General features: G+C 44.9%; 2 protein-coding genes across 2 annotated transcripts in view; one reads left to right on the top strand and one right to left on the bottom strand.

Moving 5' to 3' along the window:
• The window catches only part of LOC122945715 (polypeptide N-acetylgalactosaminyltransferase 3-like), a 60,852-nt gene that overhangs the window by 22,888 nt on the left and 11,227 nt on the right, over positions 1-26,737 (bottom strand). The window contains exons 2-6 of the mRNA XM_044304876.1: positions 11,929-12,518; positions 9,633-9,805; positions 6,718-6,867; positions 5,061-5,295; positions 592-709 (exon numbers count right to left, since the gene is read on the bottom strand). Of these exons, the coding sequence (XP_044160811.1) occupies positions 592-709; positions 5,061-5,295; positions 6,718-6,867; positions 9,633-9,805; positions 11,929-12,428 (1,176 nt within the window). The 5' untranslated portion in view covers positions 12,429-12,518. The remainder of the gene's footprint in view (positions 1-591; positions 710-5,060; positions 5,296-6,717; positions 6,868-9,632; positions 9,806-11,928; positions 12,519-26,737) is intronic.
• Positions 23,493-26,737, top strand: part of LOC122944649 — a 44,448-nt gene continuing 41,203 nt past the window's right edge. Inside the window, exon 1 of the mRNA XM_044303167.1 lies at positions 23,493-23,615. Coding sequence (XP_044159102.1) covers positions 23,493-23,615 — 123 coding nt within the window. The remainder of the gene's footprint in view (positions 23,616-26,737) is intronic.

The raw sequence follows: 26,737 nt of genomic DNA, 5'->3' as shown, positions 1-26,737 counted from the left end.
ATGCAGCACTCTCCCTGGAAGGTCTAGCTCACATATGCTTTGGAGGCTCGGCACAGGACCTCTGTTGCAGATTCCATCCAAAACAGCCTGAATGCAGGACTTGTTTTTCGCCAAAAGAGTTTACTCCGAAACTAAAACTAAACAGACCCCATTATAGTCAGGGGGATCCATTTGACAGAGTTTGATTCAGTTTTGTCCTGGATCCAGAACTTCTGTCATTTTCATTGCTCTGCTCCTCCAACATAGCAGAAGAATAAAAATAACTAGCGGTGATGTGAACAAGCCCTAACTGTCTCAGCTTCTAACAGTGAATACAGTTGAAGGATGGAACTGAGCATGTGCGTCCACTTCAGCACTGTTACTGAGGTGGACAGAGAAACACCAGGTGGTAATATACAGATACACCCTGCTGAGTAGCTCAGTGGCTGTAATACATTTTGAATAATAAACAATTACAAAAGTATTCCGATTCAGGAGCTGGTGTGAAAAATGTAGAATATTTTGTGTGGCACAATCTCTTTTAAAACAATTAGATCTACAGCAAAGACTACAAAAATGAGGCATCTGCAGATTTCAGACAGATATACTTACTCTAAAAGACATTTCTATATTTTCACCGCCCCATATCTCCATATCTTCATCATAACTTCCAATGTGCTCAAAGTATTCCTTGGAAATCGAGAAGAGACCTCCAGCAAAAGTTGGTGTCCTACAGGAAAGATCAACATTAAAATAGTAATCAAGGAGGAAATCTCCATGGAGTTAATAAATTTCTCTTTTTTGACTGAAACGTGCCCTCAGACAACAACTTTGACAGTAGATAATTGGACAGGCTGCAATAAAACTGAGCCAAATCTTTGTTTCTGGCAGCACCAAGTATTTTCAATTTATAGGTCCCTTAAACGGAGTGCATCAAATAAATATTTTACAAACTAGAACCTAATACGGATCTGTATTCTGTATTTCTAATCTGTTTTCATTTCCTTCTTGTACATTTTTAAATTTATTTTCTGTACACGATTATGGGGGCAGTCAACTTGCCGGAGCTGCTATTAACAGTATTCAGAGATCTGCTTTACAGCAGCCACATGGGCCATAGGACAAAATAGACTGGAGTTGAAGGCTTACAAATGTGTGCTGCCCGTTGCCATATTACAGACCGCATTTGCGGATCCGCACTGTTCCGTGTGCATTCTGCATTATGGATGCAGACCCATTCACTTCAATTGGTCTGCAAATCCGGAGATGCGGAATGGAACCCTACAGAAGAGCTATGGATCTGTAGGGTTTCGTCCCGTACTTCCGTTCCGCAAAAAGAAAGAACATGTCCTAAATTTTTGCGGAACGGACGGAATGCGGACCCATTAAAGTGAATGGGTCTGCGATTCGCTGCAGCTGCCCAACGGTGGGCGGGTGTTTGTTTGTGCATTTGCGGGCCGCAGCACGGCTACGGGGCGCACATGTTCGTGTGCAATAGGCCTAAGGGAGAGTTTTCTATAGAGCTGTCATTGTGCAGGGAGGAAAGTAGATAAGCTCTGTCCAGCATCTACTGGTGGATCCTGCACAACCTATCGATCATTGTAATCCTGCTTGTGATGAAAAGGAGATGACTGCTGAGAAGTGATCTCTGCAGAACAGGGAGTGAGACTATTATTAGGCCTAGAATCCAAAGTAAAAACTGCAGGACTTTAGTAAGATACAGTACAGACCAAAAGTTTGGACACACCTTCTCATTCAAAGAGTTTTCTTTATTTTCATGACTATGAAAATTGTAGATTCACACTGAAGGCATCAAAATTATGAATTAACACATGTGGAATTATATACATAACAAAAAAGTGTGAAATAACTGAAAATATGTCATATTCTAGGTTCTTCAAAGTAGCCACCTTTTGCTTTGATTACTACTTTGCACACTCTTGGCATTCTCTTTATGAGCTTCAAGAGGTAGTCACCTGAAATGTTTTTCACTTCACAGGTGTGCCCTGTCAGGTTTAATAAGTGGGATTTCTTGCCTTATAAATGGGGTTGGGACCATCAGTTGCGTTGTGGAGAAGTCAAGTGGATACACAGCTGATAGTCCTACTGAATAGACTGTTACAATTTGTATTATGGCAAGAAAAAAGCAGCTAAGTAAAGAAAAACGAGTGGCCATCATTACTTTAAGAAATGAAGGTCAGTCAGTCCGAAAAATTGGGAAAACTTTGAAAGTGTCCCCAAGTGCAGTCACAAAAACCATCAAGCGCTACAAACAAACTGGCTCACATGCGGACCGCCCCAGGAAAGGAAGACCAAGAGTCACCTCTGCTGCGGAGGATAAGTTCATCTGAGTCACCAGCCTCAGAAATCGCAGGTCAACAGCAGCTCAGATTAGAGACCAGGTCAATGCCACACAGAGTTCTAGCAGCAGACACATCTCTAGAACAACTGTTAAGAGGAGAGACTGTGTGAATCAGGCCTTCATGGTAGAATATCTGCTAGGAAACCACTGCTAAGGACAGGCAACAAGCAGAAGAGACTTGCTTGGGCTAAAGAACACAAGGAATGGACATTAGACCAGTGGAAATCTGTGCTTTTTGATGGTCTGATGAGTCCAAATTTGAGATCTTTGGTTCCAACCACTGTGTCTTTGTGCGACACAGAAAAGGTGAACGGATGGACTCTACATGCCTGGTTCCCACCGTGAAGCATGGAGGAGGAGGTGTGATGGTGTGGGGGTGCTTTGCTGGTGACACTGTTGGGGACTTATTCAAAATTGAAGGCACACTGAACCAGCATGGCTACCACAGCATCTTGCAGCGGCATGCTATTCCATCCGGTTTGCGTTTAGTTGGACCATCATTTATTTTTTAACAGAACAATGACCCCAAACACACCTCCAGGCTGTGTAAGGGCAATTTGACCATGAAGGAGAGTGATGGGGTGCTGCGCCAGATGACCTGGCCTCCACAGTCACCGGACCTGAACCCAATCGAGATGGTTTGGGGTGAGCTGGACCGCAGAGTGAAGGCAAAAGGGCCAGCAAGTGCTAAGCATCTCTGGGAACTCCTTAAGACTGTTGGAAGACCATTTTAGGTGACTACCTCTTGAAGCTCATCAAGAGAATGCCAAGAGTGTGCAAAGCAGTAATCAAAGCAAAAGGTGGCTACTTTGAAGAACCTAGAATATGACATATTTTCAGTTGTTTCACACTTTTTTGTTATGTATATAATTCCACATGTGTTAATTCATAGTTTTGATGCCTTTAATGTGAATCTACAATTTTAATAGTCATGAAAATAAATAAAACTCTTTGAAGGAGAAGGTGTGTCCAAACTTTTGGTCTGTACTGTAGATAGATGGTGACATGGAAAATTAAAATTAAAAAGATCTCCTAAAACGTTTTAAAATTGTTAACATAAAAACAATAGGTCATTTTCTGATGACACATTCCCTTTAAAAATACATCAGAGTCTACAAATGCAATCAGTGCAGCAGGAATTATTCCCTGACCACATTGTAGAGGATGGGAATCTTCAGCAATCAAGAAAGAAATCTCTAGCAATCAGCATCAAAAGGGAAGAATGAACGTAACCCCCATATCAATCAGGTCTATAAAAATGCTAACAAGCCTACCCACTCGTCAGAAAGTGTTATAAAATATGTATGACATCCTATACCCCCACCATCACCCTCATGTCCTGGTGCAAGCGAGTACAGTACTACTCCACATAGGATATTTGGCTAAAGAAGATCAGGCAAAAAGAGGATGACAGACAGAGAGCCCAGATTTCTTTTACAGCAGCATGCTATTTGTTGCTTTAGTTAAAGGGGGACTATTGTGGGGCGGAGATGCCTTGGAGGAGACCACTTATAATATCCAGCAGTATGGGAAACCTGCTGATCATTCAGCATTGACAATTTAGTATATAATGTGTGATATATTGGCGTCTCCTGTCCAGTATGCCATGGGCGCCTCTCCTCTCTCCCCTCTGTTCTCCCAGCAGCTCTGACCCGTCTGCTTCATCCGGCCGCTGGTCACATCTTCTCTGGCATGCGGCAGCCTTCTCTTGCCAACAAAGCCTCTCCCTTCTGCCTGTATGATGCTCCCTCCAGCTCTTAAAAGGGCTAAAGTGCACCCTAATTTACTCAAACCTATGGATAGCCACCTTTGGATACTTAAGACATCTTCCCCTATGAAGAAGGTGCCTGAGAAATAGGTTATTTAGCTTCCAGTTCCTTCAAATGTGTGCAGTTTCGTTCGTCTGCTTGTATATACCTACTTCTGCCTGATTCCTGGATTCTGACCCTCCAGTGCCTGAACTGACTTGCACTAAATATTGAACCTTTGTTGCCTGCCCTGACCTTGGACCATTTACTGTAATGCATGAACTCCACCAGCCCTGACTTCAGCCTTTCTTGATCTATCTGTGCTCTATACCAGTGCCTCTCTCCCCAGGCTACACCAGGAGGTAGCAGCCTGGTGGCTCCCCGGCAGCAAAATAGAGATCCCAGTACAGGGGGTTAAAGGGTGAAATCCAGGGTACTGCTAGGATAATGCCCATAGAATTAGCCCAAAGTCAAAGCTGTTGGTTGACACAGTGGTTCCACATCAACTTTTGCAACAATAGGCCTCAAGCAGTGCAGACAAGAACTGGAGGTGTTGCTCATACATCACTGCTTTCTTTTTCAGACCTGATCGCTCAAGTATGATAGTTAAGGGCAGGGCCAGCTCCATCCTGGGGAGACCCCTAGACCCAGTGTAGATGGTAGGTGAGAGAAGAATATTGACCCCCTCTGCCTCTAAGTTAGTTGTCTGACTGACTGACAACCAGTTTGTGCACTCTTACAGCTCTTTGTTCTTCTTCCAGTATCCTGAAATACAAAGCTGCACAAGAACGGAACCAGGAATGTATCATTACAAAACCAGAAAAACTTGCCAAGCAGAAGTCTTGGAAAGAAGTATGACAAACTATAGGTTGTCAATCACCTTAAGAAGTCGAATTTTTAGCACCGGACCGACCAGAATAACTCAAGCTTAGCCTTACTGATGCATATTGTATATGGTCTTATCATCTTACTTTATTGGGTAAGTCTCATCTTTCCTTTTCTTGTTCTCCAAACTCGGGACGGTTTCCCATCCAAATCCCAAGCCCCAATCAAAGTTCCCCCGGTTGCGATTGTTTCCGTATGGTGACGGGTTGTTAAACTCAAAAGTCACGAGGTCAATGGTGACAATATCTGGACTGACGACAGCGGTATAATTCTCTGCAATTCTTGCCAACAAGGTCTCCAGCCAACCATAGAAACACTCACCTAGGAACATACAGGGGAATTAGTACATGTAATAAAAAGTGCGCATTTTTCACAGTGTACAAGCCGGGTGGTTGTCAGTTTGTGGCGCGCTATTTTCAGCTTCTTGTGCCAATTTTATACTTATAATTCACTTTTTGTACTTTCAGTATGTGCCATTATGGGATTTTAATGGAGATGCTGAGTCTTAGATTACAGGTTCTCTGCAATAAATTCCTAAAATGGTTGTGTACAGACAACATCTGATGTTCAAAAGAACAGACCATTAGTAATGTGAGGCTATAAAACTACATACAGTTAGTGCTGGGTCCATCCCCTGACTTTTATAAGACAGGTTTATAATAGCACCAGGGCAAGCATAGGCCTTGTTCTTTCCATACCTATGCATAGACAGCATTTTATGTTCTTTACCTTCTATAATCCCGTTTGTCTTTAGGGACAATATTCTGTACCCATATATCTCTTTAGAAAGGAATAGCACTTACAGCACACTGTTTTTCTACTGGGTTAAATGGGTATTCCAACTTCACAATATTAATAGACCATCAATATCGGATTGGTGAAGGTCCATCTCTCGGCACACTCACCGATCACAGCCTGAAGGGCCCACAGCACTTGGGCAAGGGCTGCAGCCTATTCAATGTTTACCTGCTACAGGGTAGCGAAGTGGATATGTTACCTCTCCTGACATGTCTGTTCTTTGGATTGGATTCCCCCACTTGATAATCATCTATTCTTTTGACTTTGTGTGTATCCCCTTTCCTGAGGATAATATCGTGAAGCCATAATACCACTATAAATATAAGGCCCCTTGTCCGTGATTGATGGCTCCAGAAATAAATGGCGCAGGCACATCATTCTCCCTTACGGGCGGACTGCTCATGCACTAGCCATCTATGAGGCTAGTACCAAGCGTGATACATTTGTTCAAGGCGATGACAACAATGTCGTCAAACGCTGGAGCCACCGATCAAGGTCAAGGAAAAGGCGTTGGGCAACTAAGCTACAAATATATAGTTCATGTTATTTAAGACCCCTTAACTTCACAGTAATATACCTTAGGCCATATGTAAACTGTAAGGTCACAGGTTCATAAAATCTGCTTGACGTCACATCAAGCGGTCATCATTTAACTGATACACTTGGCCTCAAATAGACAAATATCTTCCATATAAAAACATGGCTTCTTGCAGAGTTACGATCGGTGACTACGCTGTAGTGCAGCAAAATGGACATACTACTGGCCTCGGTTCCTCCCTTATGCTTTACACTCAGACTACAATCAGATAAATACCAATGGAAAAAAAGGAGACACTGGAGCCTTAGTAAAGGGGGCCCTAGAGCCCCCCCCCCCCCCCCCTTTAATTTACAGGTGGGGGAGGGTACATCATCTCATGTCCTATAACCAGTTACACCATTACTTACAATGTGCATCCAAAAATGTCAAAGTGTCACCCGTTGCTACTGAAGCACCGAGCAAACGAGCGGAGATCAGTCCTTTTCTTTCCCTCTGTCGGACCACCTTCACTATCTGAAACGGCTTTACGTACTCATCCAGCTTATCCTTTAAGTATTCTGAAAAATACATAAAGTACAAATTTATGGCTGTAAACTTATTTCTTCATTAAATGCCAACAAAATAGTAGGGTTTGATATAATTTACATATAATGCACGTCAAAGGAGTCTGCGTTTCTTACCAACACTATATGGACAGTACACGTTACACCTACAGGCGCTTCTACAACATCTCATTCTAAATACATAGGCATCAATATGGAGTTGGTGCCCCCCTTTGCAGCTGAAACAGCTTCTACTTTTCTAGGAAGGCTTTTTGCTAGATTTTGGAAAGTATCTGTGGGAAATGTTGCCCATACATTCAGAAGATCATTTTGTGAGGTCAAACATTGATGTTCGCAATCTCTGTTTTAGTTCATGTCAAAGGTGTTGGATGGGCGTGAGCTCATGGCTCTGTGTAGACCACTCAAGTGCTTCCAGACCAAACTCGCCTAACCATGTCATTATGCAATGTGTCAGTTTGGTGGAGGAATAATGCTATGGGGTTGTTTATCAGGGGTTAGCCTAAGCCCCTTAGTTCTTGTGAAGAGCATACCAAGACGTTTTGGACAATCATAAGCTTCTAACTTCATGGAGACAGCTTGGAGAAGACCCTTTTGTGTTCCAGCATGACTGTGTCCCAGTGCACAAATCAAGGTCCATAAAGGAATGGTTGGGTGAGCTTGGTGTGGAAGCATTTGACTAGTCTACAGAGCCCTGACCTCAATCCCATCCAACATCTTTGGGATGAATATCGGAGTCTGACTTCACAAACGCTCGCCTAAATAATTGGGCAGAAACTTCCACTCTTGTAGAAAGCCTGTCACTGACTGCCCTGTGAGAGGTCTGAGAAGATCAGATAGACTTGCAGCACGTGAGTCTGACAGGTCTTTCTGTTTTAACTTGCTGTCTTTTGTTGTGGGCTGAATCTCACCTCTCCACAGGTTCTGCTCATTTGCGGTTTAGCAGCTCTATTTAAGCCCGCCTCTCACTGCAGACCTTGTGGTTGCCATTTCCTTCTGGAGTTCTAAGCTGGTTGTTAGTGGTTCTCCTGCTTCTTACTCATCTCAAGCCAAGTCCTCCTGTTTCTACTTTGTGTGTGTGTTGTGTCTACGTCTCAGGGACACGCTGGTCCCTTCACGGTGGAAGGTCCCGGCAAGTCTCATCCCAGCTCCCTAATTTAGGGTTTGTGACAGTTTGAGCAGGTCTTAGGTTCCGGTGTATGAGTTCTTCCACCATCAGGATTAGCTCATACTGTCAGCCGTCAGGGAGAGGCTCAGGGATAAGTAGGAGGTTACCATCCCCCTCCGCACTAGCTTTGGAGCCTAGTCTGTGTTAGGCTGAGTTCACACGGGCGCAATGCATGAGGTGAACGCATTGCACCCGCACTGAATCGGGACCCATTCACTTTTATGGGGCTGTGTACATGAGCAGTGGTTTTCACGCATCACTTATGCGTTGCGTGAAAATAGCAGAATGTTCTATATTGTGCGTTTATCACGCAACGCAGGCCCCATAGAAGTGAATGGGGCCGAGTGAAAATCACAAGATGACAGTCTATTCACTGTATTATTTTCCCTTATAACATGGTTATAAGGGAAAATAATAGAATTCTTTAATACAGAATGCTTAGTAGGTGGTCAATTGAGGGTTAAAAAAATAATAATTAACTCACCATCTCCTCTTGATCGCGTAGCTGCCAGTCTCTTCTTACTTCTTTAATCATGAGCTGCCGACTAAAGGACCTGTGGTGACATCACATCACATGGTCCAATCACATGGTCCATCACCGTGGTGATGGACCATGTGATCTGACATCACCACAGGTCCTTTAGCCGGCAGCTCATGATTAAAGAAGTAAGAAGAGACCGGCAGCTACGCGATCAAGAGGACGAGGTGAGTTAATTATTTTTTATTTTTTAACCCTCAATTGACCACCTACTAAGCATTCTGTATTAAAGAATGCTATAAATTTCCCTTATAACCATGTTATAAGGGAAAATAACAACATCTACACAACACTGAACCCAAACCTCAACTTCAGTGAAGAAGTTCGGGTCTGGGTACCACAGTCAGTTTTTTATCAAAACGCACAGCAATTGGGTACCTACTCGCGCGGGTTTTCCGCAGTACACCCGGGACGCATCCTGAACAAATCAGTCACGCCCGTGTGAACTCAGCCTTACTGTTGAAGTTTGTTTATTTAGTGTTCTTCCTTTCCCCACTTACCATGAGAAAGCCATTCCAGAAAAGCAACAAGCCAACTTCATGTTAATGGCTGGGATCATAGTTTTTGCTAGGTAGGATGCACGCCGCCACCTGTTGGAAGTTACACCTGAGCCTCTCTTCCATGTTACAAGGGGGATGAGAGGACTGCAGTGTCAGTGGAGACTGGGATACGCTCTGGCTAACACTGGGGGGGGGGGGGACGCACAATGTGGAGGACACAAGGGTTAATTCTGGAGATCAATGGGGAGCACATTGCAGATGACACTTGGGAACATGGGGATCATTCATGAAATATTTTACCTACATCAAGGTAAACTGTACGGTGCACAGACACATAACCAGCAGCGAATTGTAAAGTCAATGCCAATAAGAATCTAGAAGAATTCTCAGTGTGGTTCTGAATGCGGATGGACTATGTAGGTGTGCGGGAACTGTACATCAGTCATTACAGAACTTGATCGACAGACCACAAAATTCAGTTTAAAAGTAGAATTTTACTGCATGAAAAAGCTTCAATTTTCATTAATTTCTTCAAACGCCACTCTTCCCAGCTTACCATCTGTACTGGCGTCGTCCACCATTATAATCTCCTTCAGAAGAATGGCAGGGGATGTATACATGACGCTGTAGACGGTGCGAAGCAATGTGGACCAGGCTTCATTGTGGAACACGATTATGATGCTTGTCGTGGGCAGTGGAGGGCACCTCTTGAACTTTTGCTCAATGCACCTTTAAGAAGGTAAAAGAGGTGAATAGTTAGAGGAGCTGTCACCTCTCCTGACAGGTCTGTTTTAGTAACTACTTGCAGCCCCCATGTAATAACCATTCGGGGTCATCTATTATTACGACTCTATGTTGTTCATTCCTGCAAAAAGTTATGAATGAATTACTAGTTTGCAATGTAGGTCCAGATGGGTGTTACCAGTTGGGGGGGTGTCCCTGTATAGTCTGTCAGCACTGATTGGATGATGTAGGACTGTGCAGGGACACACCTCAAACTGATAACACCCATCTGGACCTTCACTGCAAACTTCTAGCAGGAATAATAAGGAAATGGCACAACATAGAGTCAATATAATAGATGTTCCAGAATAGTTATTACACAGTGAATGCAAAGAGTTAGTAAAACAGATATGTCAGTTGAAGCGACAGGTCCTATTTAAATAGAATCAACATAGTAAATTTAAAAAATCAATACTATAATAAAAAATTAATTCACTTTCCTTCAGGGGTTTCTTTAAGGCCACTTTCACATCTGCTGTTTCCTTTTCGGGTTTTGAGATCTGGCACAGGCTCTCAAAATCGCAGCACAATGCTTCAGTTTTGTCCCCATTCATTGTCAAAGGGGACAAAATTGAACAAACAAACGGAGCACCAGTTTGTTGCGTTCCCATGCTGGACACAAAATCGCTGCAAGTAGTGTATTTGTGTGAGGCATGGGAAACTGAATAAACTGGGCCCGGCACAAGAAACTGGTGGATCCGTTTTTTTCCGGACTAATCCGGTGCCCATTGGCTTACAATGGTCTTAGTTTAGGATCCGGTTTCTTCATTTTTAATACAAAGAGCATTTTGCTCTGTAGGACCCAGCACATCCATGCTTTACACAGACAGCCCATTGATTTCAAAAAGATCCGTAATGCTTTGGCTGGCCTGCAGGAGCGCAGCAGGAAAACCAAACACATGCTAGAGAAACTCTTTAAAGGGATTCTGTCACCTCCCCTAAGCCAAAAAACGATTTTAAAGCAGCCATGAAGCACAGCTTACCTTGATTAAGCTGTGCTCTTTTATCTTGTAATCCGTCCAGCAGTTACTGCAAAAAATGACTTTTATTGATATGTAAATGAGTCCTGAAGGGGCCCAGAGGGGCGTTTTGTTCTTCTTAGAGAGCCCAGTACCGCCCCTCTTACAGTGCCCAGCCCGCCTTCCTTGCACTGTCTAACCGCCCCCAGCCTGCCACAGCCTCTCCTCCCCCTCCCTCACGCCGAACGAACTCTCGCACAGGCGCAGTACCCACTGAGGGCTGCGTCTGTGCGATCAGCAGGAGACTGAGGGCAGGAGCTTCATCCTCGTCACTGGGCATGCGCCGAGCCCAGTGACGTCCGATGCTCGCTCTTCCCTGCTGACTGAGGGAAGAGCGAGCATCGGACGTCACTGGGCTCGGCGCATGCCCAGTGACGAGGATGAAGCTCCTGCCCTCAGTCTCCTGCTGATCGCACAGGCGCAGCCCTCAGTGGGTACTGCGCCTGTGCGAGAGTTCGTTCGGCGTGAGGGAGGGGGAGGAGAGGGAGGAGAGGCTGTGGCAGGCTGGGGGCGGTGGTTAGACAGTACAAGGAAGGCAGGGCTGGGCACTGTAAGAGGGGCGGTACTGGGCTCTCTAAGAAGAACAAAACGCCCCTCTGGGCACCTTCAGGACTCATTTACATATCAATAAAAGTCGTTTTTTGGAGTAACTGCTGGACGGATTACAAGATAAAAGAGCACAGCCTAATCCAGGTAAGCTGTGCTTCATGGCTGCTTTAAAATAGTTTTTTGGCTTAGGGGAGGTGACAAAATCCCTTTAAAGGGGTTGTCTGCTTTTCCCATATTGATGGTCTATGGTCAGCCAAGAGCGCTGCAGTCTCTCTAAACAGCTGATCGGTGGGGGTGCCAAGAGTTGGACCCCCACCAATCTGATATTGATGACCTATTCCAAGGATAGGTCATCAATATAGGAAAGCGGACAACCCCTTTAACGAGTCGAGTGTCCCAGCAGTGGGCACTCTGTTCTCATCTTATTTTCAAGAGATCCTTCTAATTAAAAGATTTGACAGAATATACAGACTTATGAAAAAAATTGCGAGAAACACATACTCAGGGGGCCTGGTGTCAGGTCCTAGGTCTCGGTGAAGTGAAATCCTATCACTAGCAAATAAATTAAAACAATGTTTCTTTTCTCCTTCTTCCATTTCTTTCTTTTCCTCGGGGCTGAGTTTATCCGGTGTGAATGGTTTTCCAGATGCTCCGGGGGCATGAGGGTCCAGGGGTGGCCTCTCCAGGTAAGGCCTCAGCTCTGCTGCGGTGTAGTACCCAGGTAGACAAGGTCTTTTGCCATCAGTGTCCTTCTGTTTTTCAGGGGCATTAATCTGCATTTTTGGCACAGAGTCTTTAAAATTATTCACAGCATCAATCATCATGTCCAACATTTTCTTTTTTTTTACGTGAGCCCCTCCTTCTCTGGTCAGCTCGTCCATCTCTCGGTCAACTACTTCTTTTTGGATTAAAAACACAAATCCCATAAAAATAAGAGTCGCTGCAGCGAGTTTCCAATGGATGAAGCGCTGGCCCAACACCAGCCTCTTAAAGTTTGTCATTGTTTTTTTTGGGCTTCTCGGGCTGGGAAATAAAAAAAAGTCTACTGTGAAGGTTTCATCGTGGGTAATGTAAAGTCATCGCTGCATCACCTGGAAAATAAGAAAGACTGTTAGGAGGCCCCTGAACATGAAGTAAGACAAGTAGCCATTGCCATGGACTCATACGTACATGTCTCATATTTAGAGATGTCGAAAAAAATAAAAAAATAAAAAGTACTCTACGACAAAAGTAAATTGTGATATACCGTAGATACATTATGATACAGTACAATTACAGCGGTACCACATTTATATAGTTTTTCTTGCGTTTTAATAGTAAAATAAAAAAAGACTTGGGAAAAAAAAAATTATAATAATCTTACCTCCATAACTGTATATAGATAGATATCTATGTCTATAGAGCTGAGTACTGTATTTTTTTTGCAGGGCAATCTGTACATTTTATCGATACTATTTTGGAGTGTGTATAATTTTTTGAACATGTTTTATAAATTTCTATTTATAGGAGGTGAAGGACTGAAAAAAGTGGTGAAATATGTGATTACACTTGACCGGTAATCTTTTTTCCTTGAGCCTATGACAGCACCCTTTGATAGCGTCCGCCCCCTCCTCAGGTGAGGAAACAGGAAACACAACCACTTTAAAGGAGGTACCAACCTCCCTCACGCCAGTACTATTTCAAGAACTAAGGAAACAAACATCTCATACCAATAAGAAACCTATATATATCTATCACATTTTTATTTTCATTTTTTGGGGGAAGGGAATTAAGCGGATGCAGTCATAGGCTCAAGTAAAAAAAGATTACCGGTAAGTGTAATCACATATTTCCCCCCCTCCTCTATGACAGCACCCTTGGATCTATAAGCGAGATCAGATTAGGGAGGGACAACTGCCCGAAGGACTTTACATCCAAATACTAGACCCTCTTGAGAAGGTAACTGAAGCCTGTAATGCCCGAAAAACGTGTGGGGAGAACTCCAGGTGGCAGCCTTACAAATTTGGTCAATGGAGGCAGAGGCTCTCTCTGCCCAGGACGTAGAGACCGCTCTGGTAGAATGGGCACCAAATCCCGTCGGCGGGGGAACCCCCCTGGAGGAATAAGCTAACAGAATAGCCTGTCTTATCCATCTGGCTATAGTTTGTGAGGAAGCAGCAGAACCTTTTTCTTGGCATTGAAAAGAAATGAGGAGCTTAGAGGAAGATCTCCAAGATTGGGTGATTTCCAAGTACTGTAATAAACATCTCCTGACATCTAAACAATGGAATTCTGATAATTTTTTAATTTTTTAGAGAGGCACAAAAAGAAGGCAAGATGATATCCTGAGAGCGATGAAAGGAAGAAGACACCTTAGGAAGGAGCCGGTGAAATAATCACCCGATCTTCCAAAATGTTTAAATATGGCTTTTCCGTAGAGAAGGCTGAGATTTCACTTACTCTCCTAGCTGATGTAATGGCTAGTAAAAAGGCTAACTTCAATGTTAAGACCCTTATGGAGTTCTCTTTAATGGGCTCAAAGGGCTCTGACATAAGGGCGGACATAACTAGATTTAGATCCCATTGAGGAACTCTAAACTTTTTGTACTGGGGCTAATTTAGAGATCGGCGTAATAAATCTTTTTATCCAGGGATGCTCAGCCAGCCTAAACTAAACAGAGCACTCAAGGCTGAAATGTGTACTTTTAGAGTACTAGGTCTAAGCTTCTTTCTCTATCCTTCTTGTGGAAATTCTAAAACTAAAGGCAAGTCAGGAGCTTCAAATACATTGACTGGTCCATTTGCAAATGCACAGAAGGCTTTCCAAACACGCAAGTAGATCTTGGACGCGACTGTCTTATGACTTGCTAAAAGAGTATTTACTACCTCTGATAGCCCCTTCTTCCTCAAAATCTGCCTTTCAACAGCCAGGCAGTCAAATGCAGATTTTCCACCTCTAAATGAAGGATGGAACCCTGAGTCAGAAGTCCCAGGAAGACTGGTAGGACCCAAGGGGAAGATACTGACATCCTGCGTAGCCAAGAAAACCCAAACCCTCCTTGGCCAAAAGGGAGCTATCATTATCACCGAGGCAGTCTCCTCTCTTATCTTCCTCAGTACTCTCGGCAGTAACTTCAATGGGGGAAAAGCGTAAAGAAGTCCCTCTCTCCAAGATTGAGCTAGGGCATCCACAGCAGACGGACGCTCTTCTAGAAAAAGAGAGAAGAATTTCTTTACCCTTCTGTTTCTGGTGGCAAAGAGATCGATGATTGGGAGACCCCATAATGCAACTATCTTGTTGAATATCTCCTGATTTAAAGAACATTCTCCCTGGCGAATGTAATGGCGGCTTAGGAAGTCTGCTGTTACATTCTCTTTTCCTTTTAAATGAACTGCAGAAATTGATAAGAATTTTCTGCCAGACAAAGATTTTTTTGACTGAGAGACATAAGACTCAGGGATTTTGTACCTCCCTGCCTGTTGATGTATGCCACCGCTGTCATGCTGTCTGAGTAAACCTGAACATTTCTGCCTTTTATTAGCTGAAGACTCATTAAGATGGCGTTTAATTCCCTGAAATTGTGAGATTGGGCCTGGATCTCCTGATTCCACTGACCCTGCAGGAGGAGAGATTCTATGTGAGCCCCCCAACTGAAAGGGCTTGCATCTGTGGTCAGGAATAAGACATTTTGTCTCTGCCATGGAACACCTCCATGAAGGTTTAACAGGTTCCTCCACCACTCCAGCGAGGAGAGCGTCTGGGGTGATAAATGAATCTCCGAGTCTAGGGACAAAGGATTTTTGTCCCACATTTCCAGAATTTGATGTTGGAGAGGTCTCGAGTGGGAGTGAGCCCACTCCACTCCGGAAATAGCCGCAGTCATGAGACCTAAGACTGACTTGGCCCCCCTCAGAGACACTGACTGGCGAGAGGAAAGCCACTGAACCCGGGATCTGATGAGGCAAGCTTTGAGAAGGGGAAGAAAACACATCTGTGTTCTGGAGTCTAGGGACATCCCCAAAAAGGTACACACTTGACTCAGCACTAGGCTGGACTTCTCTATGTTCAGGTCCCAACCTAACCTGTCTAATACCTCCCTGAACCATAAAATCTGCTGCTCTAGCCGATTTGACGTCTAAGAGAGAAGGAGAAAGTCGTCTAGATATGGGATAACGACCAGATCTCTCTCTCTCTCTCAGATGGGCCATCATTTCTGCCACAATCTTTGTGAATATTCTGGGGGCTTGAGATACCCGAAGGGAAGAGCCTGAAATTGTACATGAAGGATTTTGTCCTGCAACTGAACCGCTACTCTTAAGTATATCTGATGATCGGGATGTATTGGGACGTGATAGTATGCATCCCTGAGATCCAGGGATGCCATAAAACAGTCTGGAAACAGATTTAATATCACCAATCTGATTGTTTCCATACAAAAGTTCTTGTACACTAGATACTTGTTCAGAAGTTTTAAGTTTATTATCGTACGGTAGGTGCCATTTGGCTTTTTAAATTTTTTATTTTTTTTTTACAAAAAAATGTTGAGTAAAGCCCCTTTGCTCTTTCCTACATTGGGACTTCTAAAAGAACATTCTTTTACTAAAAGGGAAGATACTTCTGAAAACAAGGCCGCTTGTTTTTGGGGACTGGATCAATAGTCTGTTATAACGAATCTTTCTGGTGCCATTCTCAGAAAATTTATTTTGTAGCCCTCCGATAGGATGGAGATTATCCAAGGGCTGTTTGATATTTTCTTCCAATGTTCTGTGAAGAGAGAAAGCCAACCTCCTATCGGGGCTCTGGCGTCATTGTTACTGCTTTTTTAGGCCTCTGCACCAGAAAAAAGATAACCCTTGGATTTTCTAGTACTACTTGAAATCTGGCACACTTAACATATGGGACAATATGGCAAAGTCTGAACCACAATATGTTTAATACAGACACAATATGTTATGAACTGCTAGTTGATTCCCGTGGTACCTTCTAAGACCAACTACAGACCCGCGTCCCGGCTGTTTCTCAGTCGGCGTCCAGAGGATTTGATCGAGACATACCTGAAGACTCTGTCCTGCTTCCTTGAACGCCAGTTCCGCGAGTACCACCCACGTGGTGAATCAACCTCCAACCAAATGCGGACGCCGACAGAGAAACAGCCGGGACGCCGGTCTGTAGTTGGTCTTAGAAGGTACCACGGGAATCAACGAGCAGTTCGGGACAAATAAAGGTAAGCCCACGAAGTGGGTTATCAGTACCGGCATAAAAGGACTTTGCTGACCAGTGATTATATTTATTACAAAAATACATAATATATCCAACTTGATACAAACAAATTGCCATATTGGCTATACATCGTTTCTATTTTTTCTACCACTGCAGTGAGATATTTTGGGTTATACTGTTGCAACTAAGGGCATCAAATTGCGACTTCAGACTTAGGGCTCTTTCACACTTGCGTTCTTTTGTTCCGGCATAGAGTTCCGTCGTCGGGGCTCTATGCCGGAAGAATCCTGATCAGGATTATCCCCATGTATTCTGAATGGAGTGAAATCCGTTCAGGATGCATCAGGATGTCTTCAGTTCCGGACCGGAACGTTTTCTGGCCGGAGAAAATATTGCAGCATGCTGTGCTTTTTGCTCCGGCCAAAGATCCTGAACACTTGCTGCAAGGCCGGATCCGGAATTAATGCCCATTGAAAGGCATTAATCCGGATCCGGCCTTAAGCTAAACGTCGTTTCGGCGCATTGCCGGATCCGACGTTTAGCTTTTTCTGAATGGTTACCATGACTGCCAGGACGCTAAAGTCCTGTTTGCCATGGTAAAGTGTAGTGGGGAGCGGGGGAGCAGTATACTTACCGTCCGTGCGGCTCCCGGGGCGCTCCAGAGCGATGTCAGGGCGCCCCACGCGCCCCACGCGCATGGATGACGTGATCGCATGGACACGTCATCCATGCGCATGGGGCGCTTGGACGTCATTCTGGAGCAGCACGGACGGTAAGTATACCGCTCTCCCGCTCCCCACTACTACTATGGCAACCAGGACTTTAATAGCGTCCTGGCTGCCATAGTAACACTGCACACATTTTGAAGACGGATCCGTCTTCAAATGCTTTAAGTTCACTTGCGTTTTTCCGGATCCGGCGTGTAATTCCGGCAAATGGAGTACACGACGGATCCGGACAACGCAAGTGTGAAAGAGGCCTTACATTACAATTCAAGTAGTAGATACTTTGTTGCCATAACTCAGGATGCATAACAAATTGAACTGCTAGCTACCTATTTTGAGCCACTATACCTTTTTTTAACGTATTTGTGTGTTATTTGCCTTCAGCAAATATTTAACATCTTTTATATATTAACATATTGTGTCTGTATTAAACATTTTGTGGTTCAGACTTTGCCCATATGTTAAGTGTGCCAGTCTTCCATTGCAATTTATTTTATTTGAAGGGTGAATTCACATCTGAGCAGCTGACCGTGGTAGTGAGGAGGTGAGCTATTTTCATATAGACTCTACATTACTTGAAATCTGCCTGGATACATCTTGCCTCCTATAACCATTTCTATTTGGCTGAGGGCGAAAAGGTCTCTTATGAGACTGCTGGTTATTTGACGGGAAGCCCTTCTCCAGCAGGTCATCCAAGACAGGCCCAAATAAGAACTCTCCCTGACAAGGTATTGCACATAATTTTGCTTTGGAGGATGAGTCACCCTTCCAGTCCTTTAACCAGATGGCTCTACGAGCCGAATTAGAAAGGGCGGAAGCAGAGAATTTTAAAGAGTCAACAGAAGCTTTCGCAAGGAAATCAATGGCATTCAATATGGTTGGAAAGGAGGAAAGCAACTCATCTCTAGGGGTTCCCTCCTTAATATGAGCTTCTAATTCTTTCATCCATATCTTCAGGGATCTTGCAATAGAGGTGGCCACAATGGCAGGTCTAAAAGGCACCCGCTGTAGCCTCCCAGCTTTTTTAAAAATAAATCCAAGCCCTTCTATCAATGGGATCTTTCAGGGAACCAGAGTCCTCAAAGGGAAGGGCTGCTTCTCTGGAAATTTGGGCAACTGGGGTATCCAATACGCCAAAACATCCTCATCAAACGGGTATTTACGTTTTAAGTCAGAGGGAATAAAAAAATAAATACAAATGTCTATCTGGTCTACTCCACTCTTTTTTGAACAGCGGCAATATTTTCATGGACATCAAAACCCTTAATCTTTCTAGGACCCAGACCTTCAAACATGGAGTCTCTAACAGACTGTGCCTCTTTACAATTATCCAACCCCATGGTGGCTTTCACTATTCTGAGTAAGGAGCTAATATTTTCAGCCTGAAAAAGTGGCTTTCCCGCTAAATGATCATCAAGGGAGTCATCCGATGATGGTCTTTCTCCCTCTTCCTCCATTCCTGACAACAGTTCCTGGTCACTGGAGGGGGGAATAGAAGGGGCTGCAGAGGTGCTGGGGCGATTCTCCAGGAGGCTATTAACCAAATCCTTCACCGACTCCTTAACTTCATCCCGGATCATCTGCTTTAGGCTTGTCATAAGATTTGGGGCCTAATCCTCTAGTAGCTTGCCTACGCAGACTTGACAAATAGTTTTTTTCCCAGCCTGAGGGTAACTTTCTTACAAATAGCACACCCTTTATCTTTAGATCTGGAAACCCTTCTACTCTCCTTGGAAACCTAAATATAAAAATAGCCTTATAAGAAAATTAAGCTATAGAGATTTTGGGGTATTCACCCCTCTTACCCCACCACGGTACCGAAGATTCACTGGTGGTCTCAGTGGGTTCTGCGCGCTGCGTCTGTTCCATGATCTCCCTCCCTAGTCAGCAAAAAAATGGAGACAGATACTGCTAGCTTCTTCTCCAGCTAGCAGTGTGAGCTGGCTGAACTTAAACTCTGCCGGGCGCGCACCGGCTCCCCCCCACTTCCGGTCTACAGCATTGTGCTTCCTCCTGCTGCGAAAACCGGAGGCGACGCCGGCGCCTTGCAACCGGAACCGGAAGTGACGACAGACGCCGAACATGCGGACACAGCCACAGAGGTCCGCGCGTCCAGGAGACCTGTAAAATCTCCCGACGGAGAAGGGACCGGAGCAGGGGGAAGAGTCAGAGGTCCAGGCTCTGCAGCGGCTTCCTGAGAAGACTTATGCCGCCGGGTAGGCCCTCCTCATAAACACTCACATGGGGCACCCGCAGCTCTCCTTGGCGTAGTTGTGAATCCAAACTCTGTCCCTTAGGACAGGAAATAGAACTGGCGTGAGGGAGGTTGGTACCTCCCTTAAAGTGGTTGTGTTTCCCGTTTCCTGTCCTGAGGAGGGGGCAGACGCTATCCAAGGGTGCTGTCATAGGCAACGGGAGGGGGGGGGGGGTCGACTTCCATATTTGTTTTTTCTCAGTTATGGCATTCACTGTATGGGATAAATGTGTTTATATTTTAATAGTATGGGCGTTTTGGGTTTTATTTTTTATTTTAAGTCCTCAGAGGGGACTTTAACAAATTATTGTTGGACTGCTTCTCCCATAGACTTAAATGAATTACCATTGCAGCCTATGGGAGTTCCATTATGTTCCGAGCCCTGTCACCTGCAGGCCTCCATAGGAACTACTGCTGTGATAGCCTCTGAAGGATCCAAAGCTATCAGAAGGAGCAAACTGCTCTCCCAATCGCCACACGGAGGAGCTGTTCAGGCCCCAGGTGGGCAGCACTCCCAGGGATAGCCACCTCAGATGCCGTGGTGACAAATGACGACGGCATCTGAGGGTTTAAATGTCAGTGATCGGCATTCACAGACATTAACCTTGGGCTCTGCTATGTGAAAACACCAACTTTTCTTATACCTACCCTGGATTACAAGTCTTATAGCTCCTTCTCATGCAGCGCTACATTCAGTTTTACAGACTCGTAATAGAACATCTAAGCAACCCCAATGGAAACATGATGAACCCCACTATATAGTACGTGAACGGGTTCAGTACTGTATTTAGCATAGCCATTATGGCTCTGTTATTAGTTACTTGGCTAAAAAGATGTCCGTGTTGACTACAGTAAATACAAATAGCCTGAAGCAGAATTGTGAAGTCTGCTCTGGAGGTAACAAAACAGAAAGTTGCACAAAAAGATGTGGCCACAGCTATGTAAAGACTTCCTAAAACTGTCTTTGGTTTTTACTTCCGCTTCTCAGCGCTGCCCCTACTCGTAGATATCGAGTTCACTTTCACGGAGATCATGCTGCTAGTGAAGTGCATCAAAGCAAATGAAGCACACGCATAACAGGCAGCAGATTACCAGGGCACCATGCCAGTGTAATACGACCTGTGGTTTATAGTACATGTCTACATGACTTTTTGTAGCTTGCAGGGTTTACAAGCTTTATTAGCAGATGTGTAATTTGAAGCTCCTGGGCCTCAATGCAAAAACTGGAACAGCCCCCAAGACCTCCAACTTACCGTACCATATGTCATTAATAATGCTGGGGTCTTCGTATATGGTGGATCAGCCTCTGGGCTGCCTTAAAAAAAAAAAACTAAAAAAAAACAGTGCCTGGGTGCCACTGCTACCTCTGCATACCCTATATCGGTTGCCCCTAGCCTATTTGGCCAGAGGGGGACGTCACTGACAAGGGGCCTCAAGTGGTTGCGGCTTAGCATACTGTAATATGGTCGGATTGTTATTCATTGGGGTTGTCAGAGACAGATAGAGGGTTGTCAGAGATGCAGTGAATAGATGAACAACCTGGATTCTGATCCTGGCACCCCTAGCAAACAGCTGATTTGCAGCAGGAGGCCTCCGCCTGCCATCCCTTTCCCACAAATCTGTTGCCGCATGGAAGATGTGGTGTTACATGGAGGAGAAATTCTTGACATAAGACGACAGATTGAGGCTACCACAACAGCAGTCCCGTGTGAAGAGCAGTTCACTATTTTGTCTCCTGGAGGGAGGGTCCAGGGCGAGGGAGTCCTGAACCTCATTTCGACATTTCGATTAACTGATTCATAAAAGTAAATGTATGTAGAAAATTACAATTTGCTGGGAACAACCTTCTTAGCTGAAGGACAAGCCTTGAAATTCACGGAGAAAGCCTGACATGGACTGGATGAGTCAACATTCCTCAGCAATTTACATTCTCTCGCGGTTATCTTGAAGTACACAAATAGTTTTAATTTCTAGCCCAAGCAATGGCCGTGGCATGTCGGAAATTAACCGCCCATTATGTACAGAGTGAGCGAGTTGGTTAAACAGGTGTGTCCGCTGCAGGCGTCACCCTCCTCTGCAGCACAGCTGTCTGCCTGAAATATCCTCTCCCAAAACCAATATAAGGGTACGTATACACCGCGATTCTGGCCGCGACCAAAGATCTCAGTGTAGCAGGGCTGCCATAGGATGAATGGGGACGCGGCGTGACACATGAAACACAAAAAATAAAAAAATCATTGGATTTTTAATTTTTTACAATTTGTACGTTGCGGATGCAGCAAAAATGCAAGTTGCGCTGCCACCCCATTCATTTCTATGGCGGCCCTGCTACACTGCAATACTTGGGAGCGAGATGCTTTGCCCCCAAAAATCACTCTGTAGACATACCGTTAAGGATATGTAAGGTGACAACTGTCTAGGCCTGGTTCGGGTTCGCGGAGTAGCGGTGATCCCATAAAAACTACTAAGATCGCTCCGCCAGTCGCAAGAAATCCAGCAGTGTTGGATTTCTTGTGACTCGCATACGAACCCATTCGTTCTATGGGATTACCGCTAAACTGCTAACATCCCGGACATTAAGGAGGGATCCACATGGCCATATCAGCATCGTCCCATGTTAAGTATCTTCACTGGCTGAGGAAGATTTCTGCCCAGTGATTGAGATACTATTTTTAGTATGGATTTTAAAGCATTTTCACAAGAGTCTCACGTGGAGGACCTCAATCAGCTGGATCCACTCTCTTCATTGGAGACTTGAATTTCGTCACCCGATTCCATGGAGAAGGAATGATTAACTGGCGAAGCTGATCAAAGTCCGCAACTGGGAGCCAAGGTGAAATGTCCATCGGCGCGATATCAAGTGCTTCCCAGATCTTGTGTAAATCATCAGGGTGCTTCACCAGGATCTGTCTCCTGTTTATGGTGGTGCTCAGGCCGAATGGGAACAGCCATCTAATGGGATGCTTCCTGGATCTCAGCTCCGATGTCAGCGGACGAAGGGCTCTGCGCTTGGCCAAAGTGCTTGCAGGCAAATCCTGGAATAATAAGATCTTATTGTTGTCAAGCAGGATTTCTTCCTTATCCCTCGCTGCTTGTAGGACTTCTGCAGTGCCCAGGTAATTTAGCAAAGCACAAATAGGGTCCCTGGGAGGGTCTCCTGCCGGAGGTTTCAGCCTCCGTGCTCTATGCGACCCTTCGATCGTTATAGTGGCCGCGCGATCCTACCCCAGCAACATGGTGAATATGCGACGGACCGCTTCCATCAGTTCTTCTGCCGGAACCGATTCGGGTATGCCTCTCAGCCTCACATTCTTTCTCCTTCCCCGATTTTCTTGATCTTCAAGATCAGGTAGGCATTGTTAATCTGTGAGCGAAGCGTTTGCACTTGAGATTGCATCCCTTTACTGTGCTGTACTATCGCAGCTTGCGATTCCTCCAAAGCCTCCACTTTGTGCCCCTTGTGCTTTACCTCCAATTTTATATCAGCCAGCTCCTTCATTACTGGCGTTAAGGCTTGTGCTAGCGTGTGCTTCAGGAAAGATCTGGTAATGGGCATCGGGTCTTCCCCACCTTGTGCTTCAAAATGAGTGCAAGAACTCGCGCCATCAGAATCTTCCTCCTCATGAGCCGCATCGCTGTTGTCTGCAGACGCCATTTTGCAGCACTCGGCCATTAGGGATAACTTCTTCTGGAAGTATTTATTCATATCCCCCTGAGATTTCTTGACCGGTAGGGTGGCCTCTGGGTCTCTGCTTCTTTCCTTGCTGAGTTTGCCCATGATTTGGCAGGTGAAAGTGCTGTTTTAGCTAATAAGCCGGGTAGTGTGGTGAGGAGCTCTGAGTTCAAACGTCCTGCACCATGCTCCGTTGGCTCTGCCCCCTTTAGTATGGATTTTGAAGGGAAAATTTCCCGCCGTTTTCTGCGGTGGTCAATAGGCAAAGTGGATATTCTGCCCAGTGATGGCCGTAATTGGCTAAAGTTTAGGGCCTGTCTGGTTGCAGAGTTTCAGGTAGAGATACACGGACCCTAGCAACAAGTACCCGATTGGTGGGGGGTTCAGGAGTGGGGGCTATTGGTCTACCTCAGGAGTGGGGGCTATAATTGACCTGGCTCCGCAGGCTGGCTTGCCTTTTGTCTGCGGCAGCCCGTGAAGCCTGGAACCACGCTCCCCACCCACCTACCCCCCATTTACAGAATAGGTGGGTCACTGGCCTGTGTGGGTGGTTTTACATGGGTCATCCTGTGTATAGGATGGACTCTGAAGTTATTATTGCCGTATTACTGTTTGAGTCTGAGTTTATTACTAGGCTCTAAAATGTGTTACTAGTTACTGGTTATTTATGAGTTAATAAACAGGCCTTTTCTATTGGTTATCTCCACTCTCCTTGTTATGTTTAGGAGTTCTGCACTTTGTTTAAACTGATTATCTATCCTCTGGATAGATCATCAGCATCTGATCGGCAGGGGTCCGACACCCGGGACCCATGCCGATCAGCTGTTTGAGAAGAGAGCTGTTGGCAGTAGCGCCGGGGTCTTCTCGGTGATTATGGCAGGCCCAGTGACGTCACGACTAATATCACTGGCCTGGGCGGGGCTAATCTCCATTCAAGGGAACAGAGCTTAGCCCCGCCCAAGCCAGCGATACTAGTCGTGACGTCACTGGGCCTGCGGTAAACAGCGAGAAGGCCACGTCGCTACCGCCAACGCCGCTGCCTTCTCAAACAGGCGATGGGCAGGGATCCCGGGTGTTGGACCCTGGCTGATCAGATGCTGATGGTCTATCCAGAGAACAACCCCTTTACATAACATCCGATAATTGTAAGATTGCACTGACTAACAGACTGATGTTGTTAGGGGCTGTTCACATGGTGCAGCATGATATAGCGCCACAAAAAAAATAAAAAAAAATAACCACACTGTAGCAATAAGACAATGGGGTTAAAACAGATTCAAGGCGAGCCTAAAGCCACAGCCCAGTGCACCCGACGGGACTGACAAGCAGATATAACCACAATTGCACACAGATGATGACAGAGCCGAACCACACGTAATTGCAGTGGTAACACAGAGTAATAATACGCTATCAGCTAGGTAACAGGAGACGCTAAGTACAAATCCAACCAGTGTGAGATAGCACCAACCATAGGTAAATATCGTTAGGAGCTGTTCGCACAGTGCAGCATGATAATGTAAAGCAAGAACAAAGCTTCCAACCAGAAAATAGTAAAACGGATTCCAGATTAGGCGTGGCGGCAAAGTGATATCATAGGAGCGGGTTAATAGCAAATGAGATTGGGTACACAGCCAACAAATATAAGATGGCAATCGCTCGCTGATATATACAGTCCTGATCAAAAGTTTAAGACCACTTGAAAAATGGCAAAAAATCATATTTTACATTGTTGGATCTTAACAAGGTTCCAAGTAGAGCTTCAACATGCAACAAGAAGAAATGGGAGTGAGACAAAACATTTTTTGAGCATTCAATTAATAGAAAATAACGATTAAACTGAAACAGGCTATTTTTCAGCTGACCCAAATTTTAGGACCACATGCCTTTAAAAGGCCAAATCTGTGCAAAGATGTGGATTAATTGTCATTGTCTGTCAGGTAGTCACACGTTGTGATGGCAAAGGCAAAAAAACCTCTCCCTTTTTGAACGTGGTCGGGTTGTTGAACTGCATAAGCAGGGTCTCTCACAGCGCGCCATCGCTGCTGAGGTGGGACGCAGGAAGACAGTCATTTGGAATTTCTTAAATGATCCTGAGGGTTATGGAACAAAAAAGTCAAGTGGAAGACCCAAAAAAATGGTCATCAGCACTGAGCCGGAGGATCCAATTGGCTGTCCGTCAAGACACTGGACGATCCTCGACCCAAATTAAGGCCCATACTGGTGCTGACTGCAGCCCCATAACCATCAGACTGCATCTGAGACTGAAGGGCTTCAAAAACAAAAAAAACGTGTTCGGTGGGGATCCGTCTTGTATCTGTACAGACGGATCAGAACCAATAATGCAAGCCAGGGCTGTGGAGTTGGAGTCGGAGTCAGAGTCAATTTTGGGTACCTGGAGTCGGAGTCGGCAAAAAATGAACCGACTCCGACTCCTACTAAATTTAAATTGGAATAAAAAAATAAAAAAGCAAGTTTAAATGTCCAAATTCATAAACAGTTATAATTAATGACTTCTCTACTGTAAGAATAAAGGCCAATGCATGCAGTGCCTCACGTAACCGCAAAACAAACGCGTTCAGTGATGTGAAGAAGCGTGCTTTTCATATGCTTCACTATATGGCACGCAATGCACAATTAGGAGTGGCAATACATATACTTTCCATTGTGTTGTGTTCTGATGTTACAGGGAACACAATGCCCATGGTTATCCTCGCCTCTCACTGATAAGGGATTAAGTAAATATGTGTTTTGCAGGACTAGAGACACTTGTATAAGTGAAGGGAATGGAGGATCAATAGTTCAAGACTGAAGCTGTAAACCATGGATGTCAAACTCATGGCCCTCCAGATGTTGCAAAACTACAACTCCCATCATTCCCTGATAGCTGTAGTATGCCCAGGCATGATGGGAGTTGTAGTTTTGCAACAGCTGGAGGGCCACGAGTTTGACATCCCTGCTGTAAACCATTGGAAAAACTGCTGTCATTCAGCTAAGGCTATAAAACGTGTAAACTCAGAATGTTATCTTAAACTTTAAACATGACTATGGGATTCTTCTAGGGAAATCATGTTTTAAAATAAATGTCCCTTCTTGGATCCTCCCACTGCCCTGTCTTCAGCAGAAGATCAGCACACAAAGGAGAAGGACAGCAGCTTCTGCCCAACTACCTCTCTGTGCTAGAAGAGCTTAGAAGAACTTCTTTCTTTCCTTCAAGGAATGTATAAAATACATTTGCATATTAAATACGGAGTCGGAAGTACAAAAAACTGAGGAGTCGGAGTCGGAGCATTTATCTACCGACTCCACAGCCCTGATGCAAGCGCTTGTATCTGTTCATAATGGATCCGTTTGCATTATTCATTCAAAAAGAAAGTCTTAGGCCCCTTTCACACGGGCGAGTTTTCCGCGCGGGTGCAATGCGTGAGTTGAACACATTGCACCCGCACTGAATCCGGACC

This window comes from Bufo gargarizans, chromosome 8, assembly GCF_014858855.1.
Source record: "Bufo gargarizans isolate SCDJY-AF-19 chromosome 8, ASM1485885v1, whole genome shotgun sequence".
NCBI classification, from domain to species: domain Eukaryota; kingdom Metazoa; phylum Chordata; class Amphibia; order Anura; family Bufonidae; genus Bufo; species Bufo gargarizans.
Note: the sequence above shows the minus strand (reverse complement) of the source record. Positions and strands in the feature narration are given on the sequence as shown.